General features: G+C 39.1%; 1 protein-coding gene across 2 annotated transcripts in view; it reads right to left on the bottom strand.

Annotated features, from left to right (window-relative positions):
* Positions 1-22,052, bottom strand: part of WDR59 (WD repeat domain 59) — a 177,823-nt gene that overhangs the window by 99,273 nt on the left and 56,498 nt on the right. For both annotated transcript variants that reach the window (XM_053702127.1, XM_053702137.1), the window contains exons 14-17: positions 20,679-20,843; positions 18,281-18,376; positions 16,738-16,894; positions 14,300-14,369 (exon numbers count right to left, since the gene is read on the bottom strand). In XM_053702127.1, the coding sequence (XP_053558102.1) occupies positions 14,300-14,369; positions 16,738-16,894; positions 18,281-18,376; positions 20,679-20,843 (488 nt within the window). The remainder of the gene's footprint in view (positions 1-14,299; positions 14,370-16,737; positions 16,895-18,280; positions 18,377-20,678; positions 20,844-22,052) is intronic.

Below are 22,052 nucleotides of genomic sequence, written 5' to 3'. Positions count from 1 at the left end.
CTTGTGACAGGTTGTCCAGGGACAGCCACCAACGGAGTGAGTCTCTGGTCCTCTGATTTACTTGTATCTTCGGAGACAAGTCTGTATAGTCCCCATTCCACTGACTAAGCATGCACAGTTGTAATGGTCTTAGATGAATGCGCGCAAAAGGAACTATGTCCATTGCCGCTACCATCAAACCTATTACTTCCATGCACTGCGCTATGGAAGGAAGAGGAACGGAATGAAGTGTTTGACAAGAGTTTAGAAGTTTTGTTTTTCTGGCCTCTGTCAGAAAAATCCTCATTTCTAAGGAGTCTATTATTGTTCCCAAGAAGGGAACCCTTGTCGACGGAGATAGAGAACTCTTTTCCACGTTCACTTTCCATCCGTGAGATCTGAGAAAGGCCAGGACTATGTCCGTGTGAGCCTTTGCTTGAGGAAGGGACGACGCTTGAATCAGAATGTCGTCCAAGTAAGGAACTACTGCAATGCCCCTTGGTCTTAGTACCGCTAGAAGGGACCCTAGTACCTTTGTGAAAATCCTTGGAGCAGTGGCTAATCCGAAAGGAAGCGCCACGAACTGGTAATGCTTGTCCAGGAATGCAAACCTTAGGAACCGATGATGTTCCTTGTGGATAGGAATATGTAGATACGCATCCTTTAAATCCACCGTGGTCATGAATTGACCTTCCTGGATGGAAGGAAGAATTGTTCGAATGGTTTCCATTTTGAACGATGGAACCTTGAGAAACTTGTTTAAGATCTTGAGATCTAAGATTGGTCTGAACGTTCCCTCTTTTTTGGGAACTATGAACAGATTGGAGTAGAACCCCATCCCTTGTTCTCCTAATGGAACAGGATGAATCACTCCCATTTTTAACAGGTCTTCTACACAATGTAAGAATGCCTGTCTCTTTATATGGTCTGAAGACAATTGAGACCTGTGGAACCTCCCCCTTGGGGGAAGCCCCTTGAATTCCAGAAGATAACCTTGGGAGACTATTTCTAGTGCCCAAGGATCCAGAACATCTCTTGCCCAAGCCTGAGCAAAGAGAGAGAGTCTGCCCCCCACCAGATCCGGTCCCGGATCGGGGGCCAACATTTCATGCTGTCTTGGTAGCAGTGGCAGGTTTCTTGGCCTGCTTTCCCTTGTTCCAGCCTTGCATTGGTCTCCAGGCTGGCTTGGCTTGAGAAGTATTACCCTCTTGCTTAGAGGACGTAGCACTTGGGGCTGGTCCGTTTCTACGAAAGGGACGAAAATTAGGTTTATTTTTGGCCTTGAAAGACCTATCCTGAGGAAGGGCGTGGCCCTTACCCCCAGTGATATCAGAGATAATCTCTTTCAAGTCAGGGCCAAACAGCGTTTTCCCCTTGAAAGGAATGTTAAGTAGTTTGTTCTTGGAAGACGCATCCGCTGACCAAGATTTCAACCAAAGCGCTCTGCGCGCCACAATAGCAAACCCAGAATTTTTCGCCGCTAACCTAGCCAATTGCAAAGTGGCGTCTAGGGTGAAAGAATTGGCCAATTTGAGAGCACGGATTCTGTCCATAATCTCCTCATAAGGAGGAGAATCACTATCGATCGCCTTTACTAGCTCATCGAACCAGAAACACGCGGCTGTAGTGACAGGGACAATGCATGAAATTGGTTGTAGAAGGTAACCTTGCTGAACAAACATCTTTTTAAGCAAACCTTCTAATTTTTTATCCATAGGATCTTTGAAAGCACAACTATCTTCTATGGGTATAGTGGTGCGTTTGTTTAAAGTAGAAACCGCTCCCTCGACCTTGGGGACTGTCTGCCATAAGTCCTTTCTGGGGTCGACCATAGGAAACAATTTTTTAAATATGGGGGGAGGGACGAAAGGTATACCGGGCCTTTCCCATTCTTTATTTACAATGTCCGCCACCCGCTTGGGTATAGGAAAAGCTTCTGGGAGCCCCGGGACCTCTAGGAACTTGTCCATTTTACATAGTTTCTCTGGGATGATCAAATTCTCACAATCATCCAGAGTGGATAATACCTCCTTAAGCAGAGCGCGGAGATGTTCCAACTTAAATTTAAATGTAATCACATCGGGTTCAGCTTGTTGAGAAATTTTCCCTGAATCTGAAATTTCTCCCTCAGACAAAACCTCCCTGGCCCCCTCAGACTGGTGTAGGGGCATTTCAGAACCATTATCATCAGCGTCCCCATGCTCTTCAGTATCTAAAACAGAGCAGTCGCGCTTGCGCTGATAAGTGGGCATTTTGGCTAAAATGTTTTTGATAGAATTATCCATTACAGCCGTTAATTGTTGCATAGTAAGGAGTATTGGCGCGCTAGATGTACTAGGGGCCTCCTGAGTGGGCAAGACTGGTGTAGACGAAGGAGGGAATGATGCAGTACCATGCTTACTCCCCTCACTTGAGGAATCATCTTGGGCATCATTTTCAGTGTCACATAAATCACATCTATTTAAATGAGAAGGAACCTTGGCTTCCCCACATTCAGAACACAGTCTATCTGGTAGTTCAGACATGTTAAACAGGCATAAACTTGATAACAAAGTACAAAAAACGTTTTAAAATAAAACCGTTACTGTCACTTTAAATTTTAAACTGAACACACTTTATTACTGCAATTGCGAAAAAGTATGAAGGAATTGTTCAAAATTCACCAAAATTTCACCACAGTGTCTTAAAGCCTTAAAAGTATTGCACACCAAATTTGGAAGCTTTAACCCTTAAAATAACGGAACCGGAGCCGTTTTTATCTTTAACCCCTTTACAGTCCCTGGTATCTGCTTTGCTGAGACCCAACCAAGCCCAAAGGGGAATACGATACCAAATGACGCCTTCAGAAAGTCTTTTCTATGTATCAGAGCTCCTCACACATGCGACTGCATGTCATGCTTCTCAAAAACAAGTGCGCAATACCGGCGCGAAAATGAGGCTCTGCCTATGATTAGGGAGAGCCCCTAGAGAATAAGGTGTCTAACACAGTGCCTGCCGATATTATTTTACAAAAATACCCAGATTAAATGATTCCTCAAGGCTAAATATGTGTATATATGAATCGATTTAGCCCAGAAAATGTCTACAGTCTTAATAAGCCCTTGTGAAGCCCTTATTTACTGTCTGAATAAAAATGGCTTACCGGATCCCATAGGGAAAATGACAGCTTCCAGCATTACATCGTCTTGTTAGAATGTGTCATACCTCAAGCAGCAAAAGACTGCTCACTGTTCCCCCAACTGAAGTTAATTCCTCTCAACAGTCCTGTGTGGAACAGCCATGGATTTTAGTAACGGTTGCTAAAATCATTTTCCTCTTACAAACAGAAATCTTCATCTCTTTTCTGTTTCAGAGTAAATAGTACATACCAGCACTATTTTAAAATAACAAACTCTTGATTGAATAAAAAAAACTACAGTTAAACACTAAAAAACTCTAAGCCATCTCCGTGGAGATGTTGCCTGTACAACGGCAAAGAGAATGACTGGGGTAGGCGGAGCCTAGGAGGGATCATGTGACCAGCTTTGCTGGGCTCTTTGCCATTTCCTGTTGGGGAAGAGAATATCCCACAAGTAAGGATGACGCCGTGGACCGGACACACCTATGTTGGAGAAAAGGAATTTAAAAAAAAGTTGAAGAAAGCCAAAGTTACAATAGTTTAAAGTTTTCTCTATATATATATTGTTTCTCTCACTTTTTGGACTCAGATACTGAAGTTTTCATCTGTATTAGAGACATGTAGTCGAAGACTCTTATTTATATACTGTATATTTATATATTTATCGCACACACATACATTATATAATAACACAATCAAAGTTGGATTTGTATTTCACAACTGCAAGGCACAGAAAGGATCCAGCAGCACCAAACTAAATTTAAAGGCACATGAAACATGAAAACTTTTCTTTCATGATTCAGATAGAGAATACATTTTTAAACAACTTTTGAAACTTACTTCCATTATCAATTTTGCTTCCTTCTCTCAATATCCTTTATTGAAGGAGCAGCAATGCACTACTGGGAGCTAGCTGAACACATCAGTAAGCCAATGACAAGTGTCATATTTGCAGCCACCAATATGCAGCTAGCTCCCAGCTCCTGAACCAACCTAGGTACAATCAACAAAGTATATAAATAATACTAATCAAATTAGATCATAGAAGTAAACTGGAAAGGGTTTTGTAAAATTGTATGCGCTATATGAATGATGAAAGAACATTTCTGGGTTTCATGTCTCTTTAAAGGTGAGGCTAGAGGCAGCCAGTGAGGTGGGGCATTCATGGATGTCTTCGGGACTCTAAACTAGGGCACCAGAGACTACGTTTAAGACACCTGGGTTTGTCTAGTCCTGTCATAATGGTTTGGTGAACTGCGTTTCTGTACTCCTAAAAGTCTTAAATAAAGTAACAAATCAGCAGGCAATTTGCAAACCACATGATCATGTGCATATAAGCTGTCAGATAGCAACATACAGTGTATGGCTCACTGCTACAGTATCCTTAGAAACAATTCATATGCTAATTCATTGCTTACCTTAAAGGGACAGTTTACTCAAAATTGTTCTCCTCTTTAATTTGTTCCCAATAATCCACTTTACCTGCTGTTGTGAATTAAATTGTTTACAAGTAGCTCCTTTACCCTTATATTGGCATTTGAAATAGTCGATTTAGCATGTGGTATCCCCAACCATTCTGAAAGTTTGTGGCTGCAGGTCCAAGCTATAGATAAGCTGTGTAAACACAGCCAGCAGAAGAAATTACACTCCCAGTGGGATATAGCAGAGTACTCTCCAAGTACTGGTGATTGGTTTACGGACAGATATAAGATAAAGAAGCATTGTAGACAATGTGATACAGTAATGAGATCTGATTATACCTACAAGCTCAACCCATTTTATTAGGTTGTGGCTTCAAAACACAAAATCAGAGCTTTAATATACACAAATAAACCTTAAAAGGCTCATTTTCATACATGTTTTACTCTGCAGTTGGTAAAAAAAAGCAATTGTAAACACATTAAAGGTAAAAATTTTTTTTACAGTATACTGTCCCTTTAACCCCTTAATGACCGCAGCACTTTTCCATTTTCTGTCCGTTTGGGACCAAGGCTATTTTTACATTTCTGCGGTGTTTGTGTTTAGCTGTAATTTTCCTCTTACTCATTTACTGTACCCACACATATTATATACCGTTTTTCTCGCCATTAAATGGACTTTCTAAAGATACCATTATTTTCATCATATCTTATAATTTACTATAAAAAAATTTATAAAATATGAGGAAAAAATTGAAAAAAACACACTTTTTTAACTTTGACCCTCAAAATCTCCTACACATCAACAACTACCAAAAAACTCCCATGCTAAATAGTTTCTAAATTTTGTCCTGAGTTTAGAAATACTCAATGTTTACATGTTCTTTGCTTTTTTTGCAAGTTATAGGGCAATAAGTACAAGTAGCACTTTGCTATTTCCAAAAAATTTTTAAAAAAATTAGCGATAGTTACATTGGAACACTGATATCTGTCAGGAATCCCTGATTAACCCTTCACATATATATATTTTTTAAAAGAACACAACCTAAGGTATTAAACATGGAGTATTTTGACTCTTTCCATGCAACTATTTTACCACCAATCTATGCCAAAGTTTGAAAAAAAAAAAAAAAAAAATGGTGATTTTTTGACAAAATAGCAATTCAAGAATACATTTACTGAGAACGTTAAGGGTTACTGCCAAATAACACCCCAATATGTCTTCAGCAGCATCTCCTGAGTACAGTGATACCACCCATGTATAGGTCTGTTGGGTTCTCTGGGGGCTAAAAGGCCTTATTTTTAGGGGGCGCATTCCAGTTTTTTAATTTGGAATTTTCACATCTGTCGTCATGCACCCATGTCCTATTTGGGACATTTCTGAAGCCGGACAATGCAAATTACCCCCATCAAACCATATATTTTTAAAAAGTAGACACCCTAGGGTATTTCAAATGCTGGTATTTTAACACTTTGCATGCACTAATTCAACCACCAGTCTTTGTCAAACTTTTGGGTAGTCATTTTGGTGTGTTATTTTTCACACGCATTGTACTTTAGGCATGGATTCTCAGTTCCTGTTATATGTTACTGAGCAAAAACACCTCAATATGTGTTCAACAACAACTTCTGAGTACAGTGATACCCCCCATGTATAGGTGTGTCGGGTTCTCTGGGGGCTAAAAGGCCTTAATTTTAGGGGGCGCATTCCAGTTTTTCAACTTGGAATTTTCATATCTGTCATCATGCACCCATGTCCTATTTGGGACATTTCTGAAGCCGGCCAATGTAAATTACCCCCATCAAACCATATATTTTTGAAAAGTAGACACCCTAGGGTATTTCAAATGCTGGTATTTTAACACTTTCCATGCACTAATTCAACCACTAGTCTTTGTCAAACTTTTAGGTAGTCATTTTTTTGCATTATTTTTCACACACATTGTACTTTAGGCATATATTCTCAGTCCCTGTTATGTGTTACTGCCAAAAAAAACCTCAATATGTATTCAACAACATCTCCTGAGTACAGTGATACCCCCCATGTATAGGTGTGTCGGGTTCTCTGGGGGCTAAAAGGCCTTAATTTTAGGGGGGGCATTCCAGTTTTTCAACTTGGAATTTTCACATCTGTCATCATGCACCCATGTCCTATTTGGGACATTTCTGAAGCCGGACAATGCAAATTACCCCCATCAAACCATATATTTTTGAAAAGTAGACACCCTAGGGTATTTCAAATGCTGGTATTTTAACACTTTCCATGCACTAATTCAACCACTAGTCTTTGTCAAACTTTTAGGTAGTCATTTTTTTGCATTATTTTTCACACACATTGTACTTTAGGCATATATTCTCAGTCCCTGTTATGTGTTACTGCCAAAAAAAACCTCAATATGTATTCAACAACATCTCCTGAGTACAGTGATACCCCCCATGTATAGGTGTGTCGGGTTCTCTGGGGGCTAAAAGGCCTTAATTTTAGGGGGCGCATTCCAGTTTTTCAACTTGGAATTTTCACATCTGTCATCATGCACCCATGTCCTATTTGGGACATTTCTGAAGCCGGCCAATGTAAATTACCCCCATCAAACCATATATTTTTGAAAAGTAGACACCCTAGGGTATTTCAAATGCTGGTATTTTAACACTTTCCATGCACTAATTCAACCACTAGTCTTTGTCAAACTTTTAGGTAGTCATTTTTTTGCATTATTTTTCACACACATTGTACTTTAGGCATATATTCTCAGTCCCTGTTATGTGTTACTGCCAAAAAAAACCTCAATATGTATTCAACAACATCTCCTGAGTACAGTGATACCCCCCATGTATAGGTGTGTCGGGTTCTCTGGGGGCTAAAAGGCCTTAATTTTAGGGGGCGCATTCCAGTTTTTCAACTTGGAATTTTCACATCTGTCATCATGCACCCATGTCCTATTTGGGACATTTCTGAAGCCGGCCAATGTAAATTACCCCCATCAAACCATATATTTTTGAAAAGTAGACACCCTAGGGTATTTCAAATGCTGGTATTTTAACACTTTCCATGCACTAATTCAACCACTAGTCTTTGTCAAACTTTTAGGTAGTCATTTTTTTGCATTATTTTTCACACACATTGTACTTTAGGCATATATTCTCAGTCCCTGTTATGTGTTACTGCCAAAAAAAACCTCAATATGTATTCAACAACATCTCCTGAGTACAGTGATACCCCCCATGTATAGGTGTGTCGGGTTCTCTGGGGGCTAAAAGGCCTTAATTTTAGGGGGCGCATTCCAGTTTTTCAACTTGGAATTTTCACATCTGTCATCATGCACCCATGTCCTATTTGGGACATTTCTGAAGCCGGCCAATGTAAATTACCCCCATCAAACCATATATTTTTGAAAAGTAGACACCCTAGGGTATTTCAAATGCTGGTATTTTAACACTTTCCATGCACTAATTCAACCACTAGTCTTTGTCAAACTTTTAGGTAGTCATTTTTTTGCATTATTTTTCACACACATTGTACTTTAGGCATATATTCTCAGTCCCTGTTATGTGTTACTGCCAAAAAAAACCTCAATATGTATTCAACAACATCTCCTGAGTACAGTGATACCCCCCATGTATAGGTGTGTCGGGTTCTCTGGGGACTAAAAGGCCTTAATTTTAGGGGGCGCATTCCAGTTTTTCAACTTGGAATTTTCACATCTGTCATCATGCACCCATGTCCTATTTGGGACATTTCTGAAGCCGGCCAATGTAAATTACCCCCATCAAACCATATATTTTTGAAAAGTAGACACCCTAGGGTATTTCAAATGCTGGTATTTTAACACTTTCCATGCACTAATTCAACCACTAGTCTTTGTCAAACTTTTAGGTAGTCATTTTTTTGCATTATTTTTCACACACATTGTACTTTAGGCATATATTCTCAGTCCCTGTTATGTGTTACTGCCAAAAAAAACCTCAATATGTATTCAACAACATCTCCTGAGTACAGTGATACCCCCCATGTATAGGTGTGTCGGGTTCTCTGGGGGCTAAAAGGCCTTAATTTTAGGGGGCGCATTCCAGTTTTTCAACTTGGAATTTTCACATCTGTCATCATGCACCCATGTCCTATTTGGGACATTTCTGAAGCCGGCCAATGTAAATTACCCCCATCAAACCATATATTTTTGAAAAGTAGACACCCTAGGGTATTTCAAATGCTGGTATTTTAACACTTTCCATGCACTAATTCAACCACTAGTCTTTGTCAAACTTTTAGGTAGTCATTTTTTTGCATTATTTTTCACACACATTGTACTTTAGGCATATATTCTCAGTCCCTGTTATGTGTTACTGCCAAAAAAAACCTCAATATGTATTCAACAACATCTCCTGAGTACAGTGATACCCCCCATGTATAGGTGTGTCGGGTTCTCTGGGGACTAAAAGGCCTTAATTTTAGGGGGCGCATTCCAGTTTTTCAACTTGGAATTTTCACATCTGTCATCATGCACCCATGTCCTATTTGGGACATTTCTGAAGCCGGCCAATGTAAATTACCCCCATCAAACCATATATTTTTGAAAAGTAGACACCCTAGGGTATTTCAAATGCTGGTATTTTAACACTTTCCATGCACTAATTCAACCACTAGTCTTTGTCAAACTTTTAGGTAGTCATTTTTTTGCATTATTTTTCACACACATTGTACTTTAGGCATATATTCTCAGTCCCTGTTATGTGTTACTGCCAAAAAAAACCTCAATATGTATTCAACAACATCTCCTGAGTACAGTGATACCACCCATGTATAGGTGTGTTGGGTTCTCTGGGGGCTAAAAGGCCTTATTTTTAGGGGGCGCATTCCAGTTTTTCAACTTGGAATTTTCACATCCCATGCACCCATGTCCTATGTAGGACATTTCTGAAGCCGGCCAATGTAATTTACCCCCATCAAACCATATATTTTTGAAAAGTAGACACCCTAGGGTATTTCAAATGCTGGTATTTTAACACTTTCCATGCACTAATTCTTTGTCAAACTATTAGGCAGTCATTTTTTGTGTGTTATTTTTCACACACATTGTACTTTAGACATGAATTCTCAGCTCCTGTTATGTGTTACTGCCAAAGAAGACCCCAATATGTGTTCACCAACATCTCCTGAGTACAGTGATACCACCTATGCATAAGTTTCTTGGCTTGTTCGGGGGGTGTAATGCCAAATGTCCAACATGCGTTTGTGATTTTTTTTTCACATTTAACATATTTTCTTTGCCTATTGTCTTTTTGGGGGTATTTTAACATACCCCAATTTATTTGTTTCCATGAATGTGCATATTTTTGAAATGTTGACACCCCAAGGTATTGTATATGGTGTGCTTTGATGCATTTGAAGTAACTGTTTTAGCTAAAAAAATTGGAGAAAGTGTATGGTGGCATTTTTTCAATTTTCATTTTTACACACACATTGCTTTTTGACTATGATTTAGGAGAGACTGTTGTAAGTTAGTGCAAAAAAATACTTCAGGTTGTTTTCTGCTAGGCACCCTGAGTACACCTATGCCCCCCATGCATAGGTTTGCCAGGATTTTGGGAAGGTTATGTTACAATTTTATGACTTGTGATTTTAGTTATTAAGTGAGAGTATTTCTTCTGATAGGCCTATCTTTAGTTTGGGGCCTATTGTAAACCCCACTTTTATTTATTGCCATGAATGTGCATATTTTTGAAATGTTGACACCCCAAGGTATTGTATATGGTGTGCTTTGATGCATTTGAAGTAACTGTTTTAGCTAAAAAAATTGGAGAAAGTGTATGGTGGCATTTTTTCAATTTTCATTTTTACACACACATTGCTTTTTGACTATGATTTAGGAGAGACTGTTGTAAGTTAGTGCAAAAAAAATACTACAGGTTGTTTTCTGCTAGGCACCCTGAGTACACCTATGTCCCCATGCATAGGTTTGACAGGGGTTTTTGTAAAAAAAAAAAAAAAGAACAGCCCCATTTTAGAAAAAAATATATATTAGTGAAATGTAAAAATGTGGCACATTAAAAGTAAAAAAATAACAAAAAATTTAACAGTAAACATAACAAAAAAAAAATAACAGCAAATTTATTTATTTTTTAAAAATTGATCATTGTATGGTACCGCTTGAAGCAGTCCCCAATGCAGAGTCCAGGCTGTCCAGGGCAATCAGGACAGTGATATACAGTGTCCCTTCTCTGCCCCCTCTTGGTACAGACTCTGCATTTTTTTTGTGGTCTCTGCTTTGCGGCAGTAGGGGGGATTTTAAAAATAAAATGAGTAGCCCCAACTCTGCTCTCTCCCATCACCGCCCGGGGAGCAGGTGCATCATGGTACAAAATCCCCGAAATGATCTGGAGCTGAAATTGTAAAAAAGTCAGTTTCATTCCGGGGTTTGCTTTTTTGAACAACAAAAAAGCGTTGTGGGTTGCAATCTGCATTAGGTAAATTGCAACCTTTTTGTACCAGGCCCTTGTCTTCCGCATAATTAGGTAGGGCTGCAGCAGCTGATCTGCCAGATCAACCCCACCCATATGCCGGTTATAAGATTTGATGCACACTGGCTTCCTTATGATCTCAGCTCTGCCACGTACAGAGACCGCCACCGTCCTCTCTGTGTGGATGGTGGTAAGAAGGTATACATCCTTCTTGTCTCTGTACTTCAGTGCCAACAGCTCCTCTTGGCGCAGAGCAGAGGTCTCCCCCCTTCGTAGCCGGGTGCGTACAAGTTGTCCTGGGAAACCTTTGCGGTTCTTTTTAATAGTACCGCAAGCTACTGTATCAAAGCAATACAGTAGCTTGAACAAAAGGACACTTGTATAAAAATTGTCTAAGTACAAGTGATACCCTTTGTTCATTAGGGGTAATATCAGGTCCCAGACAATCTTGCCAGTGGTTCCCATATGTTCTGGGCAACCTGGAGGGTCAAGGTGGCTATCCTTTCCCTCATACACCCGGAAGGCCTGAGTATACCCAGTCTCGCTCTCACAGAGCTTATACACCTTTACCCCATACCTGGAGCGCTTGGAAGGAATATACTGCTTGAATCCCAGCCTTCCCTTATACTTCATCAGGGATTCATCAACGCATATATTCCTTCCAGGTGTATAAGCCTCTGCAAACCTGGCAGAAAAGTGGGTAATCAGGGGGCGGATTTTATACAGCCTGTCAAATTGGGGATGCTCCCTAGGGGGGCACAGGCTGTTGTCGCTGAAGTGCATGAAATGAAGAATCATTTCATATCTCTGCCTCGACATACTCTGGGAGAAAATGGGGGTAGAGCAGATGGGGCTACTGCTCCAGTAGGAGCGAACGGAGGGTTTCTTTATGATGCCCATCAGCATAGTCAATGCCCAGAATTTTTTAAATTCTGGCACATTGATGGGGGCCCATTGCTGCTTTGCCAAATATGTTTCAGGCTTTGCAGCACGGTACTGATGGGCATATAAATTAGTTTGGGCGACAATGTTCCCCAATACATCATCACCCAGAAACACCTCCAGAAACTGTTGGGGGCTAAAACCTGCCACATCTATATTTATGCCAGCATTTGCTGTGAAGGGTGGGATATCTGGCCTCTGGAGATGAGGCGTTACCCACTCTTCAGCGGCAATGGCAGCAACACGCCTCCTTCTAGCAGGGGGGCTGGCAGGGGGGCTAGCAGGGGGGCTGGCAGGGGGGCTAGCAGCCACAGATACATCACTATCAGTTGAGACTGCATCTAATGATGTATCTGAGCATATGGCAGGGTCAAAATTGGGGTCTGAGTCAGACATAGAGGCATCTGACTCTGACGCAAGGATGGCATACGCCTCCTCAACACTATATCTTTTCTGTGACATTTTTGTATCTGTCACAGAAAACCAAAATTAATTAATTAACTAAATGGCCTTTGGGTTTTTTTTAAAAAAAGTTCAGCTATGCTAATGCCAGTGATTTATAGCGATCACTGGCAAGCTAGGGGTTAAATACTCTTTAAATTAAATTAACTAAATGGCCTTTGGGTTTTTTTTTAAAAAAGTACAGCTATGCTAATGCCAGTGATTTATAGCGATCACTGGCAAGCTAGGGGTTAAATACTCTTTAAATTAAATTAACTAAATGGCCTTTGGGTTTTTTTAAAAAAAAGTACAGCTATGCTAATGCCAGTGATTTATAGCGATCACTGGCAAGCTAGGGGTTAAATACTCTTTAAATCAAATTAAATTAGCTAAATGGCTCTGAAAGGAGCGTTTAGGTTTTTAAAAAATTACAACAACAAAAATTAACCCCTAAAAAAATGCACAGACAGCAAAAATGTAGAGCTATGCTAATGCCAGTGATTTATAGCGATCACTGGCAAGCTAGGGGTTAAATACTCTTTAAATTAAATTAAATTAGCTAAATGGCTCTGAAAGGAGCCTTTGGTTTTTTAAAAAATTACAACAACACAAATTAACCCCTAAAAAAATTCACAGACAGCAAAAAAGTACAGCTATGCTAATGCCAGTGATGTATAGCGATCACTGGCAAGCTAGGGGTTAAATACTATTTAAATTAAATTAAATTAGCTAAATGGCTCTGAAAGGAGCGTTTAGGTTTTTAAAAAATTACAACAACAAAAATTAACCCCTAAAAAATGCACAGACAGCAAAAAATTACAGCTATGCTAATGCCAGTGATGTATAGCGATCACTGGCAAGCTAGGGGTTAAATAGTCTTTAAATTAAATTAAATTAGCTAAATGGCTCTGAAAGGAGCCTTTGAGTTTTTAAAAAAAAATACAACAACAAAAATTAACCCCTAAAAAAATGCACAGACAGCAAAAAAAAGTGCAGCTGTGCTACTGCCAGTGATTTATAGTGATCACTGGCAAGCTAGGGGTTAATGGCTCTGAAAAGAGCCTTTGGATTTTAAATTTTTTAACAAATAAAAGAAATAAATCTCTCTCTGCTAAAATACAGGTCTCTCTCTTTCTCCAACAAAATGGCAAGTGAGGAGAGGGAGGGAGATCCACACTGATCAGAGTCAATATTTACAAATATTGACATGATCAGACAAATGGGGTATTTTATTATTATTTTATTTTTTTTCTAAGAAGGCTCAGATTGGGTGACCCTAGCTTGCCCCTATGGTGAGACAGGCTAGGGACACCCCCAGATGCCCCATGATGCACCGGGCATCGCCATTTTGGAAGCCTCATGGGGGAGGGGGGGGGGCGCTATATGTGGGGCTTTTTAATATTATATATTATTTATTTTTTTTAATTTTTAATTTTATTTATATACTAACTAAGTGCCTCGACCCACCGAGGCACTTAGCACACTAGCAGAGCATCGGAAGCGTGTCCGATCGCTTCCGATGCTCTGCTGCACTGCCGGGCTCCACGTGGAGCAAAACCGGAAGTGATCACTCAAGGGGGAGTGATCGCTCCGGTCCCGGCACTCCGTAACAGCTCTGCAGGGATGCCCAGACATCGAGGCATCCCTGCAGTACTGTAATAGTGCCTGGAAGCGATCTTGATCGCTTCCAGCACTCACTTTAGCCGAGGACGTGCAGGGTACGTCGTCAGGCGTTAACTGCCTTTTTTTTTCAGACGTACCCTGCACGTCCTCGGTCACTAAGGGGTTAAGCTAATGCTTATATTTCTTGGTGTCCAGTATTTGGAAAAAAGGTACAAAAAAATTTCAGTTGGATGAAAATTAAGTCCTAATTATGGCACAACCAGTTCTGATCCTGCTTTATAGAATAAGCATCAAGTGCATAGAGATTGAAGATGATTCTTACCTTGGTGTGGGTTCTGTGGGGGAGACAGCGCGATGCATGGTCATAGGTCTTGTAAAATACACTAGATAACCTAGAGATAGAAAACAGGCATGTGAGCAGCAAGTCAGACGAGAGACCTTAAACCAGATATATATATCACTAAGGGCCCAATGATCTAAAGCTCTCCGCTCAGATGAGATGATCTAAAATGATCCTTTTGAACTGTACAATTCCTCACAAGGTTCTAGAAAGGCAGATTTTACTATACTTCTTTAAGGGTCATTCCATTTCTGTATGTGAAAACGAGACAACCCATTGCAATATAACACAGCATAACAGTTTTGTTACATAAACCCTTTGAGCTTTGTATTCTATATTACTTGAGACTTCAGATTTTGTCCTTTAAGGTTTATTACATTTAAGCTTTGCACTTTCTGCTTTGTATTTTAATGCATTTAGATTCTGTATACAGCAGCGTACTTAAACTTTGTAACAAATTAGGATCATACTAAGTATATATCTGTGTATCTTTTGCAAATGGCATTGCACTTTATATTTGTTCTATGTTAAATAAGCCTGACAGTTTCAGAAATTCCCAAAGAGCCTCATTAAAGTTTATGGGAGGCAGCTCTTATCTCTATGGGACTTCCAAGTTTAGACTTTTTTCATACAGAATTAAAAAGACATTAAACTGCTTTGCACAACCACTAAAGAATAGTAACTACTCACTAGGTTATTGCATTTCATGCTGTTTCTGCAGCTCTTTTCAAACCAGTTTTCCTTATATAATAGCTCAGCCTCTTTGTACTGGGGCTACCATTTTAGAGCCATCTTGAAGTATTCTCACACTCTGTGACAGAAGCTGTGTGCATTTATATATTAATGAGGTTGTCAGCATTTTGACAACTGTATAAAGTGCTTCAGATTAGGGTTCATGATAGAATGCAGATGTACATTTTTTGCAGCTGTTGCATTGCTATATATTACTGCAGTTTTTGTTTTTTTAAATATATTTGTGTAACTGTGTAAAAAATGCAAAAATGTAAAGCTCACATGATGTATCATGCACACTAACTCCAAGAACATAATACAGCTGTAAAATAAAGTGGCAAATATTACTAATCTGTGAGTGTGCACTGCTTCTGTCACAGGCTGTGAGAATACTTGAGCTCCAAGATGGTGGTCTCCAGTGTGAAGAGGCGGAGCTTCAGTACCTGGCACCTTTAAGCTAGTAAAACAAAATAATGGATATTTATAGAACGGCAGGAACAGGAATAAATACAATAACATAGTGAGTAGTAACTATTATTTTATAGTTGTGCACAACAGTTTAATATCCCTTTAAGTAAGTACTGCCCTATAATTTCCCTCCATGCTGGAGAATTATTGAGATCATCGAGACCCTATAAAAGGTGAACAACCAATATGATTCTGTATCTCAGAGATTGCCACTATAAGGAGCATCACTGATCCATTCAGTAGGTGACAATGAATTATGATTTTGGTTTTGTTTGGTTTTGTTCCACTGGTTATAAGTGAACACGGACATTTGTTAAAGTGCCATAAAACATGTTGAGATTTGTGCATATCCTAAAAGGGCCCATTCCCCAGTTTTGTATAACAAACACAGTTATAATAATGCATGTTTAACCTCTGTAATTACCTTGTGTCTAAGCCTCTGCAGATTGCCCCTTTATTTCAGTTCTTTTGACAGACTTGCATTTTAGCTAATCAGTGCTCACTCCTCAATGTTACCTATGTGTAACACATGAACGAATGCCCTCTAGTGGTAAAAAACGGTCTAAATGCTTTCAGATTAGAGGCGGCCTTCAAGGTCTAAGAAATTAGCATATGAACCTCCTAAATTTAGCTTTCAACTAAGAATACCAAAAGAACAAAGTAAAATTGGCGATAAAAGTAAATTGGAAAGTTGTTTAAAATTACATTCCCTATTTGAATCATGAAAGGTTTTTTTGGACTTGACTGTCCCTTTAAGTAAAAATAGTTTGAATAAAAAAACTGTTTAAATATTGCTGGCACGTATTTTAAAATAATTTTCAAAAATAAGCAAAATTAGTTACATAGCCATGCTGTCTGGAGTAGTCTGATCCCCCCTTAGCAGTGTTTAGCATCAGAAACACAGGCATTGTATTTCAACTGAGTTCACAGCAGCTTATTTGCTTCTAGGCATGCCCCAGCAGATAATGTGTGTTAAAGTCTGCATCCTACCAAATCAAAGGTGGATATAGATACAGCCATAGAAGGAATTGTGTGGGGGTAGTAAGAGCTGTACAATTTGGAAACTTAAAAGAAAGGGTTAATGGCGAGGCACTGCAGTATAAATTTGCAGGTAAAGTAAATAAAAGTACATATTATTATATGTTGTCTCTATCTCAACTTGTTTTATGTCCCTTTAAATATTTTTACTGTATCAGTAAAGTTTTGGGTCTAAAATTCACCTGCACCACAAAAACGAGCTCCAGATGTTCGAGGAAATGGGATGTTGGCATCCTGGTATGACCCATAGGCATTGGTGACCCTGGCAAAGGTGGGCAATGGAGGTGTTACAGGACTCTGTAAATTATAGGGGCTGCTTGAAGGGCTAGATTCCTGGTTCTGCAACATAAGGAAAGAGACATGATCTATCCATATGGTCTGACATGCATGCAGTCACAATTCAAATGGTAAATTACATTAAAGCAAAATAAATAAATAACTGACACGTTTGTAAAAGATCCATTTTTTTCTATTTCAAGAACATTCTGATCTAATCTAAACACCATCACAATACTTTATTATATGCATTTATACTTTAGGATTGTAACAAACTGAAAAAAAGGTTCAGATATAACAGCATGTTCACTAATGCATCTGTGTTCTGGTGATATCATGCAAAGTCACCACCAATGTGGCAGGTCACATGCAGTTAAACAATTATCGCTGAAGCAGTGATAACCACTAAAAAGAATACTTTCTGCAACTGAAATAATGTAGCAAAAACACTTCTAATTGAATTAAAACTATACTGCAGATCACTGCAAATTCTACTATTATCTCCAAATCTGAGTGCTAGCACTGTACAATGTCACCAACACGCAGAATATGCAAGTTATGGGATGTGCACCCTGTCCAGATCTGGTTTGGAGTCCATAATCTGGTTCTGATTAAGTTATAAAAAGGGAAAAATATTTTAGCTAGTGCTTCCACTCAGAGATGTAGTATGTAAAGTTTTTTAGTAGCCAGCTAGAGATACAGAAACTGGAAATACAGTGGAGAGTTGTTTGGGTTGATCTCTTGGACAATGCTACAATTGTATGTTTGTAATGTTTGATGCAATCTGTCCCAGGGGTTAGGGCTCCTTGGTTGTGTTCATTTGTACTTTCCGCAACATCTTTGTCAACTTTGCAAGACTTACATCGTACTTTTAATGTTTTGGCCTCATGGTGACAGCCACAGAAGAGCTCCTCATTGCTCACTATCACATGCTTCCTCATCAGTTGCATTTCCTCCATGTTTGGGAACACAACCTCAAGGACCTTTCACAGGTTGATTTTCCCTCCCTCCCACTATGGGATAAATCTCGCAACTCAAGGGACAGACCCTTTTTTATTTATTTTTTTAGAGAATTCCAAGGACAGCCTTTTGTGAGTCTGTGTGTAATTTTTAGAAGAGGACTTTTTTTGTCTTTACAACATGTGCTGCTTCTCTAGAAAACCATACGGGTTCCGTAATAACAAAACAAAAACAAAAAAAAGCAACATCTTATGTTACTATGGAGCGGGGGATATTTCAGCATCACTTTCCTCAACCCTCTGCAGAACAGAAATCAAATAATTCCCAATGGCCCGAAGCCTAGAAATGATAGTTACCCTTAATAAGTTTGTTTCTATGGCAAACTGTATTACCTGAACATTGGTGTGTGATCCCACTATATGTGATCTACTTTGTTGGATCTCTGTAACAGTTCCTTATAAACTATCCATCTTTTCTCAATGCACTCACCACAAAGCTTTCCAAGCAGGACACCAACTGCCGCAGACAAGGCTCTAGGCAGCTCTGGTTGCGTTTTACTTTCTGAAGAGATGTATCTTTTAGAATCTGAAAGAAAGCATGCAAACAGTAGAATGTATTTAAACACAAGTTGGAGACCACATAAAGAAAGCGTGAGATTAGTGAAGCACTAGAGAGAGAGATTTTAAAGCATATTTCTCATAGACAAAAAATAAATTTATTTGTAATTTGGTATCTTAGAGGTAATAATAAAACTACTGTGGAAATAATGGGAAATATAATACTGTAATGAGAATGGAACAAGCTAGGACGAATGATGAACAAGATGTTCAAAAAAATGTTGCCCCAGAAACCAACTTGCTTGCAAAGGGTATGTGGGGCCGATGAGTGCCTGGCACAGCCATATTAGTTATTCAACATGTAAAATAAAGGACGCAACAGAATACAGAGAGCATTAACGGACCATTACAGGTGTGACAAGGAACAGAACAGAACAGTTTTGTTTGATTATCTTGTAGAACATTAATGTGGGAATTGATCTCCAACAAAGCAGATGTCTCCAAGCTGAAACTTTCAAAAACTGGAAGGAATATGTTGAAACAAGGAGAGCTTCCATTTCATATCTCTGAATGAAGTTTCTGCTTTAAGTGACGGCTTTATACTAACCAAATAGTAATCATCCCCACTTCATAGCTACCTTTATGAATGTGATACAAAAAGAATCACTAAAAAATATCTTAAAGGGACAGTCTAGGCCAAAATAAACTTTCATGATTCAGATAGAGCATGTCATTTTAAACAATTTTCCAATTTACTTTTATCACCAATTTTGCTTTGTTCTCTTGGTATTCTTAGTTGAAAGCTTAACCTAGGAGGTTCATATTCTAATTTCTTAGACCTTGAAGGCCACCTCTTTTCAGGATGCATTTTAACAGTTTTTCACCACTAGAGGGTGTTAGTTCACATATTTCATATAGATAACACTGTGCTCGTGCACGTGAAGTTATCTGGGAGCAGGCACTGATTGGCTAAACTGCAAGTCTGTCAAAAGAACTGAAATAAAGGGGCAGTTTGCAGAGGCTTAGATACAAGATAATCACAGAGGTTAAAAGTATATTATTATAACTGTGTTGGTTATGCAAAACTGGGGAATGGGTAATAAAGGGATTATCTATCTTTTAAAACAATAACAATTCTGGTGTAGACTGTCCCTTTAAGAATCCCCAAAATGTACAAATTACAAAATGGAAAGCCACTAGTACCAATGTACTTTTAAATGGAAAATACAAAAAAGTAATTTTAAATTACACAAATATAAAATTGTTCTAAATACTATAGCAAAAATGCTTGAAAGACAACATTTTGATTGCTCTGTACTATACTATAATACCAACACTTTCTACTGAAGTTGCTTTTGTTGCACTTTTGTTCCTTCCAACGTTTTGCAAATTAGAAAATAATGATAAATATAGGAATATTATTGATTTATGCAATTTGAATATTCTCATCATAATAAGATGCACAGGGGTGGAACTACCATAATTATTAGCAAAATCATTATACAGAGCATCATGTATATTGCTATTGCTTACTCAAGGGTAACCTTTGTGGGGTCCCAAAAACATTTGCACCAGGGCCCTCTGCTGCATAGGTACTCTACTGAGGATGCAGTACATTACAGTTATATAGCATCTGGTTCTTCTATTGTCTGTGATAGAAGGGGAAAGGCAACTCAAAACAAGTTCAAGCTAATTAAAGTGAAGGTAAACTTTGATCAATGAAAGCCGTTTTTTAAAAATACTATTAAAAACAGGGGCACTTTCATTCATCAAAGTTTACAAAGCAGCCATTTTGATTAAAAACTTACCTCTCTTCTTTGAACAGCCAGAGCAGCTTCCCCCACCCGGAGATCCTCTCTTCACACGTCATCAATGACTAATCCAGCTTCCTCCAATCACGGCATGGCCTCAGGCAATGACTACCCAGGGAGGGGAAGGCGTGATTGGAGGAAGCTGGATTAGTCATTGATGATGTGTGAAGAGAGGATCTCTGGGTGGGGGAAGCTGCTCTGGCTGTGCAAAGAGAGGTAAGTTTTTAATCAGACTGTCTGTTACCTGTACTGCCGTGTCTGCATGTATTCTTTTAATAATTTTCCAATAAAGTGTTACTGGTTTTAAAACACTTCTTGCAGTTTGGAGAGTGCCTGCCTATTCTTGTTCTTTGGTAAGTTTTTAATCAAAACGGCTGCTTTGTAAACTTTGATGAATGAAAGTGCCCCTGTTTTTAATAGTATTTTTAAAAGACGGGCTTTCATTCATCAAAGTTTAACTTCACTTTAAGTAAATTATGTTGTCCACGAGGCAATAATCTACTTGATCATATTCCTTACCTTCAGAAGCTTTGCTTTCATGGCAGAAGATATAGTTGTGGGAGTGACGAACTGGAAAGAAGGAGCTGCATTGTTGGGATACTGAACAGGAAACATGACCAGCATCCTCACCCTGTGATTTCTGCAGTGCACAGTAACCGTGCAGCTTCGGTTCATAGCATCCATCTATAAAGAATGAGAAGCAAGCAATAATGTGCTGTTAGAGGGGCAAAGCCTCCAACCTCCTAGAAAGATAAAAAGCGCTAGTCATTCATAAATATGCCAACCTTATGGTAAAAAGACAGGCCTCTCTCTACCCAGAGCTGAATCATAAAGGTCCACAAGGTACCAAGGTTCTAAGCCTTAAGTCTTTTTCAAATGTGTTAAAAGAAGACCACCAGGGTCATCCAATGGGAAGATGCATGTTAAAGCCTCAGGCAAGTAGCTATCTACATCATCAAAAACATAGATAAACTGAGGTCTGTAAAAGATATTTAATCAAAGAGGGATAAATAAGGTTAAACTGCATATGGAAAGATCCACAGTCAAATAACAGAGGAATATTTAAATCGGTGTAGAGAGGAAGGAGTTATTACTTTGGCATCCAGTGTGAGATTAACTTCTAAGAGGGTAGAGAGTTTTACTGGGCATACAACCCACTCTTACAGTTAAGATGATATGCCTAATATATATTTGATAAACTGGTATTCTCATAAAGTTAAAAATCACTTGGGCTTTCTTGTTTCTTTTTCTTTATTTTCTTCCATTTTTTGGTGGCAGCCTTTGGAAGAAAGTTTAGCATTATTTTGCCTGTTGGTTATTTTAGGTGTTCTTTTTATTATAGAATCTCTTCTTTATTTAGAGGGTTGTGAATATAGTTTAGCTATGGAAAAAAGATGTTGCTCCTATGTATTGTTTGCTCCTTTTTTCTTTCCCTACCTCTTTTAACTTGGGTTTACGTCAGACTAACTACCATAGCGGTGGGAGGGGTTATATATGTCAGGAATTTTTCCCTGCTTTGTTTGCCATGTGCAATTGGTAGCCATTTTACTCACCTCTCTTGCTGACTCTGGTGCATTCTGTGTGATACTGCTCATTTCCTGCACTTCCATTTATGGCCAGACTGGTGTACATCATCCGTGTGAGACAGGATGCAGTCTCTCATTACTTATTATTTAAAGGGCCTCTGTTCAGTATGCTTCGTGCTTGCGTTGTCTCAGACCTGTTTGTGAGAGCTCCTGTGTATTACCTGGCTGTCTGATGTCCCTCCTGGTTCCTGATCCCTGGCTTGTTCCTGACTCTGCTGTTCTCCTTGTTCCTGATTACGGCTCATCTGACTACTCGCTTTGGCTCCTGACTCGGCTCGTCTGACTACCAGCTCTGGTTTTGATTCCT

Source organism: Bombina bombina, chromosome 1, assembly GCF_027579735.1.
Source record: "Bombina bombina isolate aBomBom1 chromosome 1, aBomBom1.pri, whole genome shotgun sequence".
Classification (NCBI taxonomy): domain Eukaryota; kingdom Metazoa; phylum Chordata; class Amphibia; order Anura; family Bombinatoridae; genus Bombina; species Bombina bombina.
Note: the sequence above shows the minus strand (reverse complement) of the source record. Positions and strands in the feature narration are given on the sequence as shown.